The sequence below is a fragment of the Salmo salar genome, chromosome ssa19 (assembly GCF_905237065.1).
Source record: "Salmo salar chromosome ssa19, Ssal_v3.1, whole genome shotgun sequence".
NCBI lineage: Eukaryota > Metazoa > Chordata > Actinopteri > Salmoniformes > Salmonidae > Salmo > Salmo salar.
In genome coordinates, this window is record NC_059460.1 from 3,618,563 (window position 1) to 3,637,190 (window position 18,628).

An 18,628-nucleotide genomic window follows, 5' to 3' on the forward strand; every position below is an offset into this window, starting at 1 on the left:
GGGTCATTGTCATGCTGGAATACCCATCCACGACCCATTTTCAATGTCCTGGCTGAGGAAAGGAGGTTCTCACCCAAGATTTGACGGTACATGGCCCCGTTCATCGTCCCTTTGATGCGGTGAAGTTGTCCTGTCCCCTCAGCAGAGAAACACCCCTAAAGCATAATGTTTCCACCTACATGTTTAACGGTGGAGATTCTTGGGGTGGAGTTCTTGGGGTCATAGGCAGCATTCCTTCTCCTCCAAAGACGGTGAGCTGTGTTGATGTCGAAGAGCTCCATTTTGGTCTCATCTGACCACAACACTTTCACCAGTTGTCCTCTGAGTCATTCAGATGTTCATTGGCAAACTTCAGACGGGCATGTATATGTGCTTTCTTGAGCAGGGGCACCTTGCGGGCGCTGCAGGATTTCAGTCCTTCACGGCGTAGTGTGTTACCAATTGTTTTCTTGGTGACTATGGTCCCAGCTGCCTTGAGATCATTGACAAGATCCTCCCGTGTAGTTCTGGGCTGATTCCTCACCGTTCTCATGATCATTGCAACTCCACGAGGTGAGATCTTGCATGGAGCCCCAGGCCGAGGGATATTGACAGTTCTTTTGTGTTTCTTCCATTTGCGAATAATCGCACCAAATGTTGTCACCTTCTCACCAAGCTGCTTGGCGATGGTCTTGTAGCCCATTCCAGCCTTGTGTAGGTATACAATCTTGTCCCTGACATCCTTGGAGAGCTCTTTGGTCTTGGCCATGGTGGAGAGTTTGGAATCTGATTGATTGCTTCTGTGGACAGGTGTCTTTTTTACAGGTAAGAAGCTGCGGTTAGGAGCAATCCCTTTAAGAGTGTGCTCCTAATCTCAGCTCGTTACCTGTATAAAAGACACCTGGGAGCCAGAAATCTTTCTGATTGAGAGGGGGTCAAATACTTATTTCCCTCATTAAAATGCAAATCAATGTATAACATTTTTGACATGCGTTTTTCTGGATATTTTTGTTGTTATTCTGTCTCTTACTATTCAAATAAACCTACCATTAAAATTATAGACTGATCCTTTCTTTGTCAGTGGACAAACGTACAAAATCAGCAGGGGATCAAATACTTTTTCCCCCCACTGTATATTGTCTATAAGTTGTTGTCTGTGTGTCTGGGTAGAGGAAATCCCCCTCCTAATCTAGTCAAAATATAATTGATATGAAGAAATATAAGGTAGCTGCAGATTGACTAATAATTATTCTTAGCCGATTTTTGAAACACACTTTGTGGTCTCCGTGCCTTTACCGTGGGTCTCCCATCCTCCTCAATTTTTCAAGTCACCAACATCAACTGGAAGAGACGGTTTAAAGAAGGATTTTTAATCCTTGAACGGGGTAGGATAGTAGGTGCCAGGCACACCGGTTTGTGTCAAGAACTGCAACGCTGCTGGGTTTTTCATGCTCAACAGTCTACCGTGTGTATCAAGATTATATATTTTTTAAATGTATTTTTTTATTTCACCTTTATTTAACCAGGTAGGCTAGTTGAGAACAAGTTCTCATTTGCAACTGTGACCTGGCCAAGATAAAGCGTAGCAATTCGACACATACAACAACACAGAGTTACACATGGAATAAACAAAACATACAGTCAATAATACAGTAGAACAAAGGAAAACAAAAAGTCTATATACAGTGAGTGCAAATTAGGTAAGTTAAGGCAATAAATAGGCCATGGTGGCGAAGTAATTACAATATAGCAATTAAACACTGGAATGGTAGATGTGCAGAAGATGAATGTGCAAGTAGAGATACTGGGGTGCAAAGGAGCAAGATAAATAAATAAATACAGTAGGGGAAGAGGTAGTTGTTTGGGCTAAATTATAGATGGGCTATGTACAGGTGCAGTAATCTGTGAGCTGCTCTGACAGCTGGTGCTTAAAGCTAGTGAGGGAGATATGAGTCTCCAGCTTCAGAGATTTTTGCAGTTCGTTCCAGTCATTGGCAGCAGAGAACTGGAAGGAAAGGCGGCCAAAGGAGGAATTGGCTTTGGGGGTGACCAGTGAGATATACCTGCTGGAGCGCATGCTACGAGTGGGTGCTGCTATGGTGACCAGTGAGCTGAGATAAAGCGGGGCTTTACCTAGCAGAGACTTGTAGATAACCTGTAGCCAGTGGGTTTGGCGACGAGTATGAAGTGAGGGCCAACCAACGAGAGCGTACAGGTCGCAATGGTGGGTAGTGTATGGGGCTTTGGTGACAAAACGGATGGCACTGTGATAGACTGCATCCAGTTTGTTGAGTAGAGTGTTGGAGGCTATTTTATAGATGACATCACCGAAGTCGAGGATCGGTAGGATGGTCAGTTTTACGAGGGTGTGTTTGGCAGCATGAGTGAAGGATGCTTAGTTGCGATATAGGAAGCCGATTCTAGATTTAATTTTGGATTGGAGATGCTTAATGTGAGTCTGGAAAGAGAGTTTACAGTCTAACCAGACACCCAGGTATTTGTAGTTGTCCACGTATTCTAAGTCAGAGCCGTCCAGAGTAGTGATGCTGGACGGGCGAGTAGGTGCGGGCAGTGATCGATTGAATAGCATGCATTTAGTTTTACCTGCGTTTAAGAGCAGTTGGAGGCCACGGAAGGAGAGTTGTATGGCATTGAAGCTCATCTGGAGGTTAGTTAACACAGTGTCCAAAGAGGGGCCAGAAGTATACAGAATGGTGTCGTCTGCGTAGAGGTGGATCAGAGAATCACCAGCAGCAAGAGCAACATCATTGATGTATACAGAGAAGAGTCGGCCCGAGAATTGAACCCTGTGTCACACCCATAGAGACTGCCAGAGGTCCGGACAACAGGCCCTCTGATTTGACACACTGAACTCTATCAGAGAAGTAGTTGGTATACCAGACGAGGCAATCATTTGAGAAACCAAGGCTGTTAGACAAGAATGGTCCACCACCCAAAGGACATCCAGCCAACTTGACACAACTGTGGGAGGCATTGGAGTCAACATGGGCCAGCATCCTTGTGGAACGGTTTTGACACCTTGTAGAGTGTCCATACTAGAGGTCGACCGATTAATCGGAATGGCCGATTAATTAGGGCCGATTTCAAGTTATAACAATCGGTAATTGGTATTTTTGGACACCGATTTGCCATAAAAAAAAAAATTATGTACTCTTTTATTTAAACATCAATGCCTTTCTTTAAAATCAATACACAAGTATATATTTTTAAACCTGCATATTTAGTTAATATTGCCTGCTAACATGCATTTCTTACAACTAGGGAAGTGACGTTGTGTCACTTCTCTTGCGTTCCATGCAAGCAGTCAGGGTATATACAGCAGTTTGGGCCGCCTGGCTCATTGCGAACTGTGTGAAGTCCATTTATTCCTAACAAAGGCCGTAATTAATTTGCCAGAATTGTACATAATTATAACATAACATTGAAGGTTGTGCAATGTAACAGGAATATTTAGACTTAGGGATGCCACCCGTTAGGTCAAATACAGAACGGTTCCGTATTTCACTGAAATAATAAACGTTTCGTTTTCAAAAAGATCGTTTCCGGATTCGACCATATTAATGACCAAAGGCTCATATTTCTGTGTTATTATGTTATAATTAAGTCTATGATTTGATATTTCATAGAGCAGTCTGACTGAGCGATGGTAGGCAGCGACAGGCTCGTAAGCATTCATTCAAACAGCACCTTCGTGCGTTTGCCAGCAGCTCTTCGCAATTCTTCAAAGCATTGTGCTGTTTATGACTTCAACCCCCGAAATTTGGCTGGTTTAACCAATGTGAAATGGCTAGCTAGTTAGCGGGGTGCACGCTAATAGTGTTTCAAACATTACTCGCTGGGACTTGGGAGTGGTTGTTCCCCTTGCTCTACATGGGTAACGCTGCTTTGAGGATGGCTGTTGTCGATGTGTTCCTGGTTCGAGCCCAGGTAGGAGCGAGGAGAGGGACGGAAGCTATACTGTTACACTGGCAATACTAAAGTGCCTATAAGAACATCCAATAGTCAAAGGTATATGAAATACAAATCGTATAGAGAGAAATAGTCCTATAATTCCTATAATAACTACAACCTAAAACTTCTTACCGGGGAATATTGAAGACTCATGTTAAAAGGAACCACCAGCTTTCATATGTTCTCATGTTCTGAGCAAGGAACTTAAACGTTAGCTTTCTTACATGGCACATATTGCACTTTTACTTTCTTCTCCAACACTTTGTTTTTGCATTATTTAAACCAAACTGAACATGTTTCATTATTTATTTGAGGCTAAATTTATAGTATTTATGTATTATATTATTATATTAAGTTAAAATAAGTGTTCATTCAGTATTGTTGTAATTGTCATTATTACAAATAAATTAAAAAAACTAAATAAAAACGGCCGATTAATCGGTATCGGCTTTTTTTGGTCCTCCAATAAATGGTATCGGCGTTGAAAAATCATAATCGGCCGACCTCTAGTCTATACCCCAACGAATTGAGGCTGTTCTGAGGGGGGAATGCAACTCAATATTAGGAAGGTGTTCATAATGTTTTGTACACACAGTGTAGATATTGAATTTGAATATTAAATGAAATTGAAATTGTATTTTTAAACTGAATGCACTATTCATTCAGTTCAGTTTAAAATCATGAAATACAAGTTCAATTTTTGAATTCAATGATTCAATTTGTGCATTAAACATTACAAAATATTAAATACACATTCAATATCATAATTCAAATTCAAAATTATAAAATACAATCTCTGTTGGCACAGAAATCGCTCCATACTCATCTTTCAAAATACACTGAGTCATCTTAATTTACAGCATTTCCCTCACTCAGGCAACAAAACATTTGCAAAAGTTGCCCAATTACAGGGAGGGATGGGGGCAACTTCTTGTCGTGCGCGGTGCTCAAGTTCAGAGCGGCTGTCAGTCAAAACCCATACAGCGCTTTGAAGAACAGACTTCATGTATAGCACGTTACTGTATAGCCTCTATGTTCCAATTATATATATTTTTTGTACCTTTATTTACTAGGCAAGTGAGTTAAGAACAAATTCTTATTTACAATGACAGCCTACCCTGGCCAAACCCTAACGTCGCTGGGCCAATTGTGCGTCACCCTATGGGACTCCCAATCACGGCCGGTTGTGATACAGCCTGGAATCAAACCAGGGTCTGTAGTGATGCCTCTAGCACGGAGATGCAGTGCCTTAGACCGCAGCGCCACTTGGGAGCCCCGAGGATTTAGGCGCTTATTAGTGCCCAAATCTATCCTCCTGATTTCTGCTTACAAGCTAAAACTAAAGCAGGAAGTACCAGATACTCGCTCAATACGCAAGTGGTCAGATGACGCGGATGTTACACTACAGGACTGTTTTGCTAGCACAGACTGGAATATGTTCTGGGATTCATCCAATGACATTGAGGAGTATGACACCTCATTGATGAAGCCGGTGACTAAGTGCGTCGACGACGTCGTCCCCACAGTGACCGTACGTACATATCCCAATCAGAAGCCATGGATTACAGGCAACATCCGCACAGAGCTAAAGGCTAGAGCTGCCGCTTTCAAGGAGCGGGACACTAATCCGTAAACACAGGACTAAGATTGAATCTTACTACACCAGCTGTGACGCTCGTCGGATGTGGCAGGGCTCGCAAACTATTACGGACTACAAAGGGAACCTAGCCGTGAGCTGCCCAGTGACGAAAGCCTACCAGACGGGCTAAATGCCTTTTACGCTCGCTTTGAGGCAAGCAACGCTGAAACATGCATGAGAGCACCAGCTGTTCTGGACGACTGTGTGATCACGCTCTCTGAAGCCAATGTGACATTCACAAGGCCGCGGGCCAGACGGATTACCGGGACGTGTACTCAGAGCGTGCGCAGACCAACTGGCAAGTGTATTCACTGACATTTTCAACTTCTCCCTGACCGGGTCTGTAATACCTACATGTTTCAAGCAGACCACCATAGTCCCTGTGCCCAAGAAAGCGAAGGTAACCTGCCTAAATGACTACCACCCCATAGCACTCACGTCGGTAGCTATGAAGTGCTTTGAAAGGCTGGTCATGCTCACATCAATAACATCATCCCGGAAATGCTAGACCCAATCCAGTTCGCATACCGCCCCAACAGATCCGAAGATGACGCAATCTCAGTCCACACTGCCCTTTCCCACATGTACAAAAGAAACACCATGTGAGAATGCTGTTCATTGACTACAGCTCAGCATGCAACACAGTAGTGCCCACAATCTCATCACTAAGCTATGGACCCCGGGACTAAACACCTCCCTCTGCAACTGGATCATGGACTTCCTGACAGGCCACCCCCAGGTCGTAAGGGTAGGTAACAACACATCTGCCACGCTGATCCCTCAGGGGTGCATGCTTAGTCCCCTCCTGTACTCCCTGTTCATCCACAACTGCACGGCCAAGCACGACTCCAACACCATCATTAAGTTTGCTGACGACAACGGTGGTAGGCCTGATAACCGACAACGATGAGACAGCCTATAGGGTGGTGGTCAGAGACCTGGCAGTGTGGTGCCAGGACAACAACCTCTCCCTCAACGTGAGCAAGACAAAGGAGATGATCATGGACTACAGGAAAAGGAGGGCCAAACACGCCCACATTCACATCGACGGGCTGTAGTGGAGCGGGTCGAGTTTCAAGTTCCTTGGTGTTCACATCACCAACAAAGTAACATGGTCCAAACACACCAAGAAAGTCATGAAGAGGCCGCGACAATGCTTCCCCCCCCAGGAGACTGAAAAGATTTGGCATGGGTCCCCAGATCCACAAAAAGCACCATCGAGAGCATCATGTCCGGTTGCATCACCGCCTGGTATGGCAACTGCTCTGCATCTGACAGTAAGGCACTACAGAAGGTAGTGCGTACAGCCCAGTACATCACTGGGGCCAAGCTTCCTGCCATCCAGGACCTATATATACTAGGTGGTGTCAGAGGAAGGTCCAACAAAAATTGTCAAAGACTCCAGTCACCCAACTCATACACTGTTTTCTCTGCTGCCGCACAGTAAGCTGTACCGGAGCGCCAAGTCTAGGTCCAAAAGACTCATTAACAGCTCAGCTTCTACCCCCAAGCCATAAGACTGCTGAACAATTAATCAAATGGCCACCGGACTATTTACATTGACACACCCCCCCTTGTTTTTACACTGCTGCTTCTTGCTGTTTATTATCTATGCATAGTCACTTTACCCCTACATACATGTACAAATTACCTGGACTAACCTGTACCCCCGCACATTGACTCGGTTCCGGTACCCCTGTATATAGCCTCATTATTATTTTTATTTTATAACTATTTTATTTAGTAAACATTTTCTTAACTCCATTTTCTTAACTGCATTGTTGATTAAGGGCTTGTAAGTAAGCATTACACGGCACATGGTATTCAGCACGTGACAAATAAATTTGATTTGAAATCTGCTATTTTCAACCCGTATACAGGTATGAGTACAAAGGGCTACAGGAGTAGTCATTTAATTTTTTTTACTTGTTTTTGAGAAACTGACCCCAAACATCAAATTACTTCCTCATCCTTGATGTGTTGTATGTCCCCCCAAAAAAAATTCTTTAGATGTTGTACACATGAAATTGTCATTCCGAACTTCATCCGCAACGTTAGCCTATATACCCCTTTCACCTATCCAGCTGTTCCATTCTCTGTGTAGCCTGCTGCTACAGAAAACTGACAAATTAAAGGAGACACTTACATAAAGTGTCATAATAGGGCGTTGGGCCACCAAGAGCCACCAGAACAGCTTCAATTCACCTTGGCATAGATTCTACAATTGTCTGGAACTACCTGTGTGGAAGCACTCCATGCTTTCAATAAACACAACATGTAAAGTGTTGATCCCAGAATTCTTCCATACCCACAAAATACTTATTTCTCTCAAATTTTGTTCACAAATTTGTTTACATCCCTGTTAGTAAGCATTTCTCCTTCGCCAAGATAATCCATCCACCTGATAGGTGTGGAATATCAAGAAGCTGATTAAATAGCAAGATCATTACACAAAATTTGCACAATGCCACGGATGTCTCAAGATGATGGAGCGTGCAATTGCAATGCTGACTGTAGGTATGTCCACCAGAGCTGTTTGCAGATAATTTAATTTTAATTTCTCTACCGTAAACTGCCTCCAACGTCCTTTTTTAAAAATGTGGCAGTATGTCCAAATCGGTCTTACAACCGCAGACCACGTGTATGGTATAGTGTGGGCGAGCGGTTTGCTGATGTCAACGTTGTGAACAGAGTGCCCCATGGTGGCGGTGGGATTATGGTATGGGAAGGCATAAGCTACGGACAACGAACACAATTGCATTTTATCAATGTCAATTTGAATGCAGAGGTACCGTGATGAGATCCTGAGGCCCATTGTCATGCCATTCATCTGCCACCATCACCTCATGTTTCAACATAACGCACGGCACCATGTCGCAAGGATCTATACACAATTCCTGGAAGCTGATAATGTCCCAGTTCTTCCATGGCCTGCATACGCACCAGACATGTCACCCATTGAGCATGTTTGGGATGCTCTGGATCGACGTGTATGACAGCGTGTTCCAGTTCCCGCCAATATCCAGCAACTTCGCACAGCCATTGAAGAGTGGGACAACATTCCACAGGCCACAATCAACAGCCTGATCAACGCTATGTGAAGGAGAAGTCACGCTGCATGAGACAAATGGTGGTCACACCAGATACTGACTGGTTTTCTGATCCACGCCCCTAACTTCTTAAAATATCTGTCCCAGTCATGTGAAATCCATAGATTAGGGGCTAATACATTTATTTCAACTGATTGACTTCCCTACATGAACTGTCACTCAGTAAAATCTTTGAAATTGTTGCATGTTGCGTTCATATTTTTGTTCAGTATACTTTGTGCCTCTCATTTACTCAAGTGTTTCCTTCACATTGGAATGGACAGAGGTATTGCTCGAGTCGCAAAAAAATGTAATATAATGTTGAGGATAAAGTTCGGAATAACAGTTTCATGTGTACAACATCTAACAACCTGCATCACTAAACAGAGCTTTGCCGTTTCGAAAAGGACATATTTGGGTCTTTTTTTGTTGTTGCCTTTGTTCATATTTTTTCAGGGCCCCATACTACACAAGTTTAATCACAAAAGAGGTGTCTGAACCCTTCTATAACATGACATTTACATCACACATAGAGATTTGGTTCTAAAAATAAAAAGGTCTCTTTTCAATCAGACATTTAATTTGAATCTTCAATTAACTTCATTATCAAAGAGTTGAAGAAAGAGGCCAGACGTTTATTAAATTAGTGGACAGATTCCAGTACATTACAAATAAGCAAAACCATTTCTACCCTGATTTCCAGAAATTAGCCATAATAGAAAGCAATATAAAAAAAGACAACATAAACAGTATAATGCCAAAGCAGTTTAAATATTTGATAACCAGATGTTGCTTATAGCCATTTCATGATGGAAATATCCCTAAATGAAGACTTCTCAGGTTTCTGCCATACCAGGGGTCCAGACTCCAGATTCTAGTTATCATATCTACAGAAAGGGAAACAGATTGTTTATGTGATTGTTACATTACATAAATCCATATTTATACTTAGTATAATGTTTGTCAATTGATTGTTTTTCATCTACATTCTTTGACACGGGATTCGTTTTTTTAGTCAGGTGTAAACACAAGATATGTCTGACCAACACAGATCAGGAAGGAAACAACGTATTTGTGTTAGGGTGAGAGAACTCTGGGCCCTATATTTCTAATGTTTGACTTATGTGACAGGGACAGTGCACATTAAATCAACATTTCCGTGTTCATATAAATGTCAATGTGCCAGAGTTAGCAAAAGAGCAAATGTTTGTCCATAGTCCATTACCTGTTTAGAGTGTGACCGTGGTCAGTGTTCCAGCCCCCTCAGGGCAGCGATGGTGGACACCAGTCTACGGGGTAGCAGTTTGGCTGTCAGTCTGTACTCCTCTGGCTTGGCCCTCAGCAGGGTCACAATCTGCTGCAGGGTCCTGGAGGGCTGCAAGCCCAAAGCATCCATCACATTGCTCAGATAGTCTGTGGGGAGTTAGAAGAAGACCAACACTGTTACAGACACCCTGAAAACACAGTATGGACATACTAGTGCCTTCAGAAAGTATTAACAGCAACTCCAGTGTAGATTTGGCCTTGTGTTTTAAGGTTATTGTCCTGCTGAAAGGTGAATTCATCGCCGAGTGTCTGGTGGAAAGCAGACTGAACCAGGTTTCTTCTAGGATTTTGCCTGTGCTTAGTGCCATTCCCTATCTTTTTTATAGTGAAAAACTCCCCAGTCCTTAACGATTACAAGCATACCCATAACATGACGCAGCCACCACTATGCTTGAAAATATGTTGAGTGATACTCAGTAATGTGTTGTATTGGATTTGCCCCAAACATAACACTTTGTATTCAGGACAAAAAGTTAGATTTGCCAAAAATGTTTAAGTTTCACGTTAATGCCTTGTTGCAAACAGGATGCATGTTTTGGAATATTTGTATTCTGTACAGGCTTCCTTATTTTCACTCTGTCAATTAGGTTAGTATTTTGGAGTAACTACAATGTTGTTGATCCATCCTCTGTTTTCTCCTATCACAGCCATTAAACTCAAACTATTCTAAAGTCAGCATTGGCCTCATGGTGAAATCCCTGAGCAGTTTCTTTCCTCACCAGCAACTGAGTTAGGAAGGATGCATGTATCTTTGTAGTGACTGAGTGTATTGATACACAATCCAAAGTGTAATTAATAACTTCACCATGCTCAAAGGGATATTCAATGTCTGTTTTTTGTTGTTGTTGTTGTACCCATCTACCATTAGGTGCCCTTCTTTGCGAAGCATTGGAAAACCTCCCTGGTCTTTGGGGTTGAATCTGTGTTTGAAATTCTCTGCATGACTGAGGAACCTTACATACCTTGTGTGGGGTACAGAAAAAAATTATGTTAAACACTATGATCGCACAAAAAAATGAGTCCATGCAACTTATGTGACTTGTTAAAAGATCGGACCCTTTTTTTCAATTTTCGCCTAAAATGACATGCCCAAATCTAACTGCCTGTAGCTCAGGACCTGAGGCAAAGGATATGCATATTCTTGATACCATTTGAAAGAAAACACTTTGAAGTTTGTGGAAATGCGAAATGAATGTACATTAGGTAAAATACAAAGAAGAAAACAATGTTTTTTTTTTGTTTTACTTTATCATCTTATACGACTTAGGAATCTAGGTGCAATTTATATTTTGGCCACCAAATGGTAGCAGTGTATGTGAAAACTTTTAGACTGATCAATGAACCATTGCATTTATGTTCAAAATGTATCAAGACTGCCCAAATGTGCCTAATTTGTTTATTAATAAACTTTGTTAAAAAATGTGCACTCTCCTCAAACAACAGCATGGTATTCTTTCACTGCAATAGCTACTGTAAATTGGACAGCGCAGTTAGATTAACAAGAAATTAAGCTTTCTGCCAATATCAGATATGTCTATGTCCTGGGAAATGTTCTTGTTACTTACAACCTCACACACTGCTCTTAAGCACATTTTTACTCCTGAACTTATTTAGGGCACATTTTTAATCCTGAACTTATTTAGGTTTGCCATAACAAAGGGGTTGAATTCTTATTGATTCAAGACATTTCAGATTGTAATTTTTTATTAATTTGTAAAAATGTCCCAAAACATAATTCCACTGACATTATGGGGCATTGTGTGTAGGCCAGTGACAAACAAAATCTCAATTTAATCCATTTTAAAATTGAGGCTGTAACACAAAAAAATGTGAATAAAGTAAAGTTGTGACTACTTTGAAGGCATTGTATATTATTACCTATTAATTACTACATTATTTCTATATAATTACCAATTCATCTCTTGTGGAGACGTAACATAAATGGTATCGTAGCGTCTGTCAACAGATGATTGTGGGATGTGACGACAACGAGGAACAGTTTGCAGATTTTTTTTCCGGTTCTCGCATCTTTCGAATTTCTGAAAGGGAGGGGAACATCCTATAGACTTGAAAGGGGGTGGAGACTTCACAAGTCACGTTCGTACCTTTCTCTAACATGTCCCCCCTGAACTTAAATCGAGCATATGATGCAATTACGCAACAGTTTAGTTGTGAGTTTCCGAGAATACAAATAGACGTAGAGTGTACCTGCAAAGCTTAATGATAAACTTATTGATGCTTTGGCAAGTAGGACTTTGGAATACTTGATGATGCTCTATTACTAGCAACATCAGTGTAGTTACAAATAACTTCATACTTACAACCAATGTGTGTATAAGTATGTATTGCTTCTTGGTTTACGTTAAATCGTCTGAAAATATTATGAGTCTAGATAAAAACCCACAGTAGAATTTGATTTTTTCTAAACAACCAACTCCAGATGATCAAACAGCACACAAGAAGCAATGACATACTTATAAACATGTTTGCTCCATGTACAACATAGTTCCCTAATTCTAGATCTATCAAGCATATTTTGTAGGTAAGTGATGGTGGTCAGGTACCAATGTCGGTGGCCAGCTGTTTGGTAGAGTGGGCCGTGAGCTCTGGGATGAGCAGGATGGCGTCACAGTACGTCTGCATCGTCGCCCTGGCGATAGAGCCCAGCCAGTAGTCTGCCGTGTTGTCCAGCTCCGGAAGGTCATCACCTCAAATCAAATGTTATTTGTCACATGAGTCGAATACAACAGGTTTACAGTGAAATGCTTACTGGAGGATCAAGTTTTGAAATCAGTGGAATTTGAGTATGATAGCTAAAGAGATTGAGAAAACACCTGTCTCCGGATTACATCTTCATACTAAGAGAAACCGTGGTATGGCATTCCTGACAGGGAAACGCGTCCATCATGCATGATGATGTATACAGGTAAGATAGCTAGCTACAGATGTTACACATTTCTATTTTGACAGAAAGTGGTTTTATTTCAAGCTAAAGTGTACTGTTAGCTAGCTAGCTAGCTAGCTAGCTAGCTAGCTGGCTGGCTCCCTAGCTGACGTTATTATTCGTATCCCAGAGCCGTTTGCTTTTCTAGTTAGAGCCTAATGTCAGCTAGCTAACATTGAACCTGGTTGGTTAGCTCTCAGCATTGTGGCATCTTTGGCACTGTGTTCATTGTTGTTTCAATAGCTAACGTTAGCTGGCTGGCTGGCTCGTTATGTGACGTGTACAGCACCCGTTGAATATGGCCAGTGTCAGTAAACGTCTGCAAAAAAGCATAATGAAATTGTTGCCAGCAGAGCTGGTTAGGCTGTTTTCATGTTATCCAGAGGTAAACAAATAATCGGCCATAGCGTCAACTGTGCGCTCTGAACACTCCGAGAGTGAAACGAGATGGGTGGTGCTAAAGCTTAAGAGTGTGTGAATGATGCTGAATGGGTGTAGACAAAGAAGAGCTCTTCACTAGACACCAAAACATTCAAAAGGCCATTTTCTCAAAAGTGAGTTTACAAGTTGATCAACTTTCAAAGCACAGTTACTTTCCCATTGTTCCTCAAATGCAGTGCATGATATGCCATTTTGTAGCTCTGAGTCTCTACTTTTATCCAATATAAAAAACAACATTTCCCATTTTGCTTCATTAGACTGAATCCAAGTTGTAGAAACATCTCAAGGATGATCAATGGAAACAGGATGCACCTGAGCTCAATTTTGAGTCTCATAGCAAAGGGTCCGAATACTTATGTAAATAAGGTGTTTCTGTTTTTTTTTTAAATTACACATTTGCAAACATTTCTAAAAAACAGTTTTTTGCTTTGACATTAAGGGGTATTGTGTGTGTGTGTGTGTGTGTGTGTGTGTATGTGTGTGTGTGTGTATATTGATGAGGACAATAATTAATTTAATACATTTTAGAATAAAGCCGTAACGGTACAAATACTTTCCGAATAGCTTGTATGTAAACCATGCCCCTCAGCGAACCTTTCTCCTGCGATGTTGGTTACAAGGTGCAACTTATTTAAATTCGGTAAGAGAATAACATTTTACCATTGATGTATTCAAATTACTACTTTTGTGATGTCACAAAAAGCCCTTAATAATCTTGCCTCCATCCAGCCTCCTGAATCCAAGTGTTTGACATGGGGGAGGGGACCAGTAACTTTATGATACAATTTTATGAATGTAGAAGCAACAGTCATTTTTCATATTTTGGTAGTCCTACTTTGATCTGGTTTCATCCAATTATCATCCAATTTCATGAAAAACATGATTTTGACTGTTCAGGACCTTTAAAATCAGTGACTTGTCACCAACCATTATTTTTGTTGGTTTTGAGGGTATTAGTGCAAAACATATTGATAATATCTCTGCTCTAGTCGTCTTAGCAAAATAGATTTCCTCAAAACTGAGTTTACAAGTTGATCAACTTTCAAAGCAGAATTACTTTCCCATTGTTCCTCAAATGCAGTGTATGACATACCATTTTCTAGCTCCGAGTCTCTACTTTTATCCAATGTAGAAAACACAATTTCAAAGACAGATGGAGGGAGAGACCGAAAGAGAGAGAAGAGGAGAGACAGTCACCTTGCTCAGGAGGGAAGGGCAGTTTGCCTGCATGCAGAGCCAATTCCAGTGCCGGGTCCTCTTGCGTCACAAAGGGCTCCAAGTGGAGCGGCAGAGACATGATGTACTGTCCTATCTGTCAGGGCGAAACACAGGCAGTTAGCCACCTTAACACACTCATGTCTGCTAGCCTGAACATTCATGGTACTATAGTAACACTAACTGAACATTTCCAATAGAAAACCCCACTATTGTTTTCTAAAGACAGGCTATGTATTACATAATACTGTCGTGACATGACGATCATTAATCTGATTACTTATTTATTGTATCAACTAACTATGTTTAATTGTTACTCGATTAAATTAATCATTAACAATAAACTCATTAGGAATTTGGGGCACCACGGGAAAAGTTGTTTAATGAGTTACTATCTCCCGACTTAAACTAAAGATGTATAGATATCTCTTACATCAGTAACAGTCACTTATTAATCATTATTACCTCAGTCTCATTCTGAACATCGCATAATCCTTGGATCTGCAAGAACCCTAGCCCTTCTGAATATCTAGTACTTTATTTAATCATTTATTTATATACTAACTAAATAACACAGAATACACATACATGAGATAAAAGTCCCTAGAGGACTGACAAGATATGACAGCTTGTTACACATATGGAGAGGGAGGGGTACAACACTTGGATACATTTGGAAGCTACACTCACAGAAATATTAATACTTAGCACCCTAACCACCGCTCATGCGGATTGGAAATGCGATATATATTTACACATAGCTGTCCCTGATCGTCATCTATCCACTGAAACCAATCGATCCGTCTATGGGTAGTGGCTATATGTAAGGCTATGGTGGTCCACCAGAAGTCACAATGTCCATCTTTGTAGAGCTTCTCTGGTAGTGGAGTGCTTGTTAGACAGATACTTCAGATGTACCAATGGTCTGTGGGGATTCTCCTTCCTAACTTGTGTCTTTAGTCAAAGTTCTTAGAGCACTTTTACATGCACAGCTGCAGACTGAGAATGTTTCTGGTCTCCTAGGTGAGGTTATCTTCTCTTCTAGTGTTGAAGTTGAGAGCTCCAGATTCTCACCATTTCAACGTGTAGACTAACGTCTCACGTCTTTTGTTATGAATGGTTGATTATTCAGGGTACAGCACCCGACCACTTTACACGCCAGTAGTAACCCTGCAATGTACGGGTCTCACCATTTTCAGCCATGTAGCCACCGCTCCACACTGTCTGGTCTTGTAGTTTTAACCATTAGTAACGTTCAGCTCACGCTGTCCGTCAGGCTGGTCTTCTAGTGGTCTCAAGGTTGATTATTCAGGTTCAGGCTCTCGACCACTTCACACGTCAGCAGCAACTAGGCATGTTTTGGTCTGCTACGTTAATTCTTAGTGAGTCCTTTGAACACTCTGGTCAGAAAGGCGGTTCCGTCACACTGACATGCTCTTCTGACCTCATTAGGGGTGTGGCTTAGTGTGCAAGGGACATGAAAACCATTATCTCATTAGAAGATCAAAATCACATTTCTATCTTTTCAGAAATAGTTTCATCGTTCTTCATTTTGTATTAACATCCTATTGGATGGAAACTTTACAGCTAGAATGTGTTTACTTCCTAAGTTACAGTATTTCCGTTATATAGTTTTTAATGACATCACAAAATGAGAAGCAACATGACAGAATTATTCTTTAAATCCCCACAGACCATTCCTATCTTATGAATATTGTTCCAAAGTTCATACTCTTGGAGAAAAGGTTTTGGCGGCAAAAGTCTCTGGAACAAAGAGATTTTTGCCTCCCCATACTAGAGAGCCAGAGGTAGAGTTTGTGCCAACTATTTATGACCAGCTATTAAGTCATAAAACCAGCCCAACTCCCCCCTCTCCTATCCTGTGGGAGGGGGGGGGGGTCTAGCTATCTGTCAGCCATGTGCAAGGCTGATCTGGCACCTGTGATCCTCATCAAGGCGAGAGAGTCATGACAATACATATCAAAAATTATATTTTACTCTTTAACTTGAATTAGCCTGTAGATGTTGAGCCCATAGCAGGAAAAACTTACATTGGTGATGTACTCCTGTGGGGACAAGCTGAAGGTAGGCAGGTCTTCAGCATAGCTCTCTCCAAAGCCTCCTGCATCTCGGCTCTGATAACAGCCATGGTACAAGATGGAACATACAGTGGCAAGAAAAAGTATGTGAACCCTTTGGAATTACCTGGAGTTCTGCATAAATTTGATCTGATCTTCATCTAAGTCACAACAATAGACAAACACAGTGTGCTTAAACTAATAACACACAAATTATTGTATTTTTCTTGTCTATATTGAATACATCATTTAAACATTCACAGTTTAGGTTTGAAAAAGTATGTGAACCCCTAGGCTAATAATTTCTCCAAAAGCTAATTGGAGTCAGGAGTCAACTAACCTGGAGTCGAATCAATGAGACGAGATTAGAGATTTTGGTTAGAGCTGGCCTGCCCCATAAAAAAAAAAAAAACACAAAATTTCAGTTTGCTATTCACAAGAAGCATTGCCTGATGTGAACCATGCCTCGAACAAAAGAGATCTCAGAAGACCTAAGATTAAGAATTGTTGCCTTGCATGAAGCTGGAAAGGGTAACTAAAGTATCTCTAAAAGTCAGTTCACGGTAAGACAAATTGTCTATAAATGGATACATTTCAGCACTGTTGCTACTCTCCCTAGGAGTGGCCGACCTGCAAAGATGACTGCTCAAAGAGGTTAAGAAGAATCCTAGAGTGTCAGCTGAAGACTTACAGAAATCTCTGGGAAGATGCTAACATCTCTGTTGACGAGTGTACAATATGTAACACACTGAACAAGAATGGTGTTCATGGAAGGACACCATGGAAGAAGCCACTGCTGTCCAAAAAAAAAAAACATTGCTGCACATCAGAAGTTTGCAAAAGAATACCTGGATGTTCCAAAATATTCTGTGGATAGATGAAACTAAAGTTGTGTTGTTTGGAAGGAACACAGAACACTATGTGTGGAGAAGGCACAGCACACCAACATCAAAACCTCATCCCAAATGTAAACTATGGTGGAGGGACAGCCTGCAATGGAAAAATGAATTCCCAAGTTTATCACAGCATTTTGCAGGAGAATGTAAGGCTATCTGTCCACCAATTGATGCACAACAGAAGTTAGGTGATGCAACAGGACAACAACCCAAAAGACAGAAGTAAATCAACAACAGAATGGCTTGAACAGAAGAAAATACGCCTTCTGGAGTGGCCCAGTCAGTCCTGACCTCAACCCGATTGAGATGCTGTGGCATGACTTCGAGCGGTTCACACCAGACATCCCAAGAATATTGCTGAACTGAAACAGTTTTGTAAAGCGGAATGGTCCAAAATTCCTCCTTACTGTTGTGCAGGTCTGATCTGCAACTACAGAAAACGTTTGGTTAAGGTTATTGCTGCCAAAGGAGGGTCAACCTGTTGTTAAATCCAAGGGTTCCCATACTTTTTCCAACCTGCACTGTGAATGTTTACACGGTGTTTTCAATAAAGACATGTACAATTATAATTGTTTGTGTTTTATTAGTTTAAGCAGATTGTGTTTGTCTATTGTTGTGACTTAGATGAAGATCAGATAAAATGTTATGACCAATTTATGCAGAAATCCAGGTAATTCTAAAGGGTTCACATACTTTCTTCCCACTGTATAAGCCATACATTTACATACAGAAACAAGACTCACTCTGACTGCACACACACACACTCACACACTAGTACACGCTAGAGAACAACCGATAATCGTCCGAGCCGATACTAGCTTTGCCGATAGTCCCTCTACATAGCAAAGCTGCTGTTATGCCAGCCACCACTCACTGCTTGAGCCACAAGCACTGCACAATGCCAAGGACTGTCTAGCTGGGAAAATCAGCAGCCGCAAGCTAGCTCATTCTCCAACAGAAAGGTGCAGTATTGAGAAATGGATGAATTGACAGTGACCAAAATCAAACTCCTGTTGCAAATATTAGTTTAGTTATTTCACTAATAATAA

The 18,628-nt window shown here is 41.3% G+C and overlaps 1 protein-coding gene across 4 annotated transcripts in view; it reads right to left on the bottom strand.

Moving 5' to 3' along the window:
* Positions 1 to 9,293: 9,293 nt before the first annotated feature.
* LOC106578298 (conserved oligomeric Golgi complex subunit 7) overlaps positions 9,294 to 18,628 on the bottom strand; it is a 41,708-nt gene continuing 32,373 nt past the window's right edge. For all 4 annotated transcript variants that reach the window (XM_014156971.2, XM_014156970.2, XM_045701995.1 and 1 more), the window contains 5 exons: positions 16,657 to 16,740; positions 14,588 to 14,702; positions 12,570 to 12,713; positions 9,905 to 10,092; positions 9,294 to 9,566 (listed from right to left, as the gene is read on the bottom strand). In XM_014156971.2, coding sequence (XP_014012446.1) covers positions 9,926 to 10,092; positions 12,570 to 12,713; positions 14,588 to 14,702; positions 16,657 to 16,740 — 510 coding nt within the window. In that variant the 3' untranslated portion in view covers positions 9,294 to 9,566; positions 9,905 to 9,925. The remainder of the gene's footprint in view (positions 9,567 to 9,904; positions 10,093 to 12,569; positions 12,714 to 14,587; positions 14,703 to 16,656; positions 16,741 to 18,628) is intronic.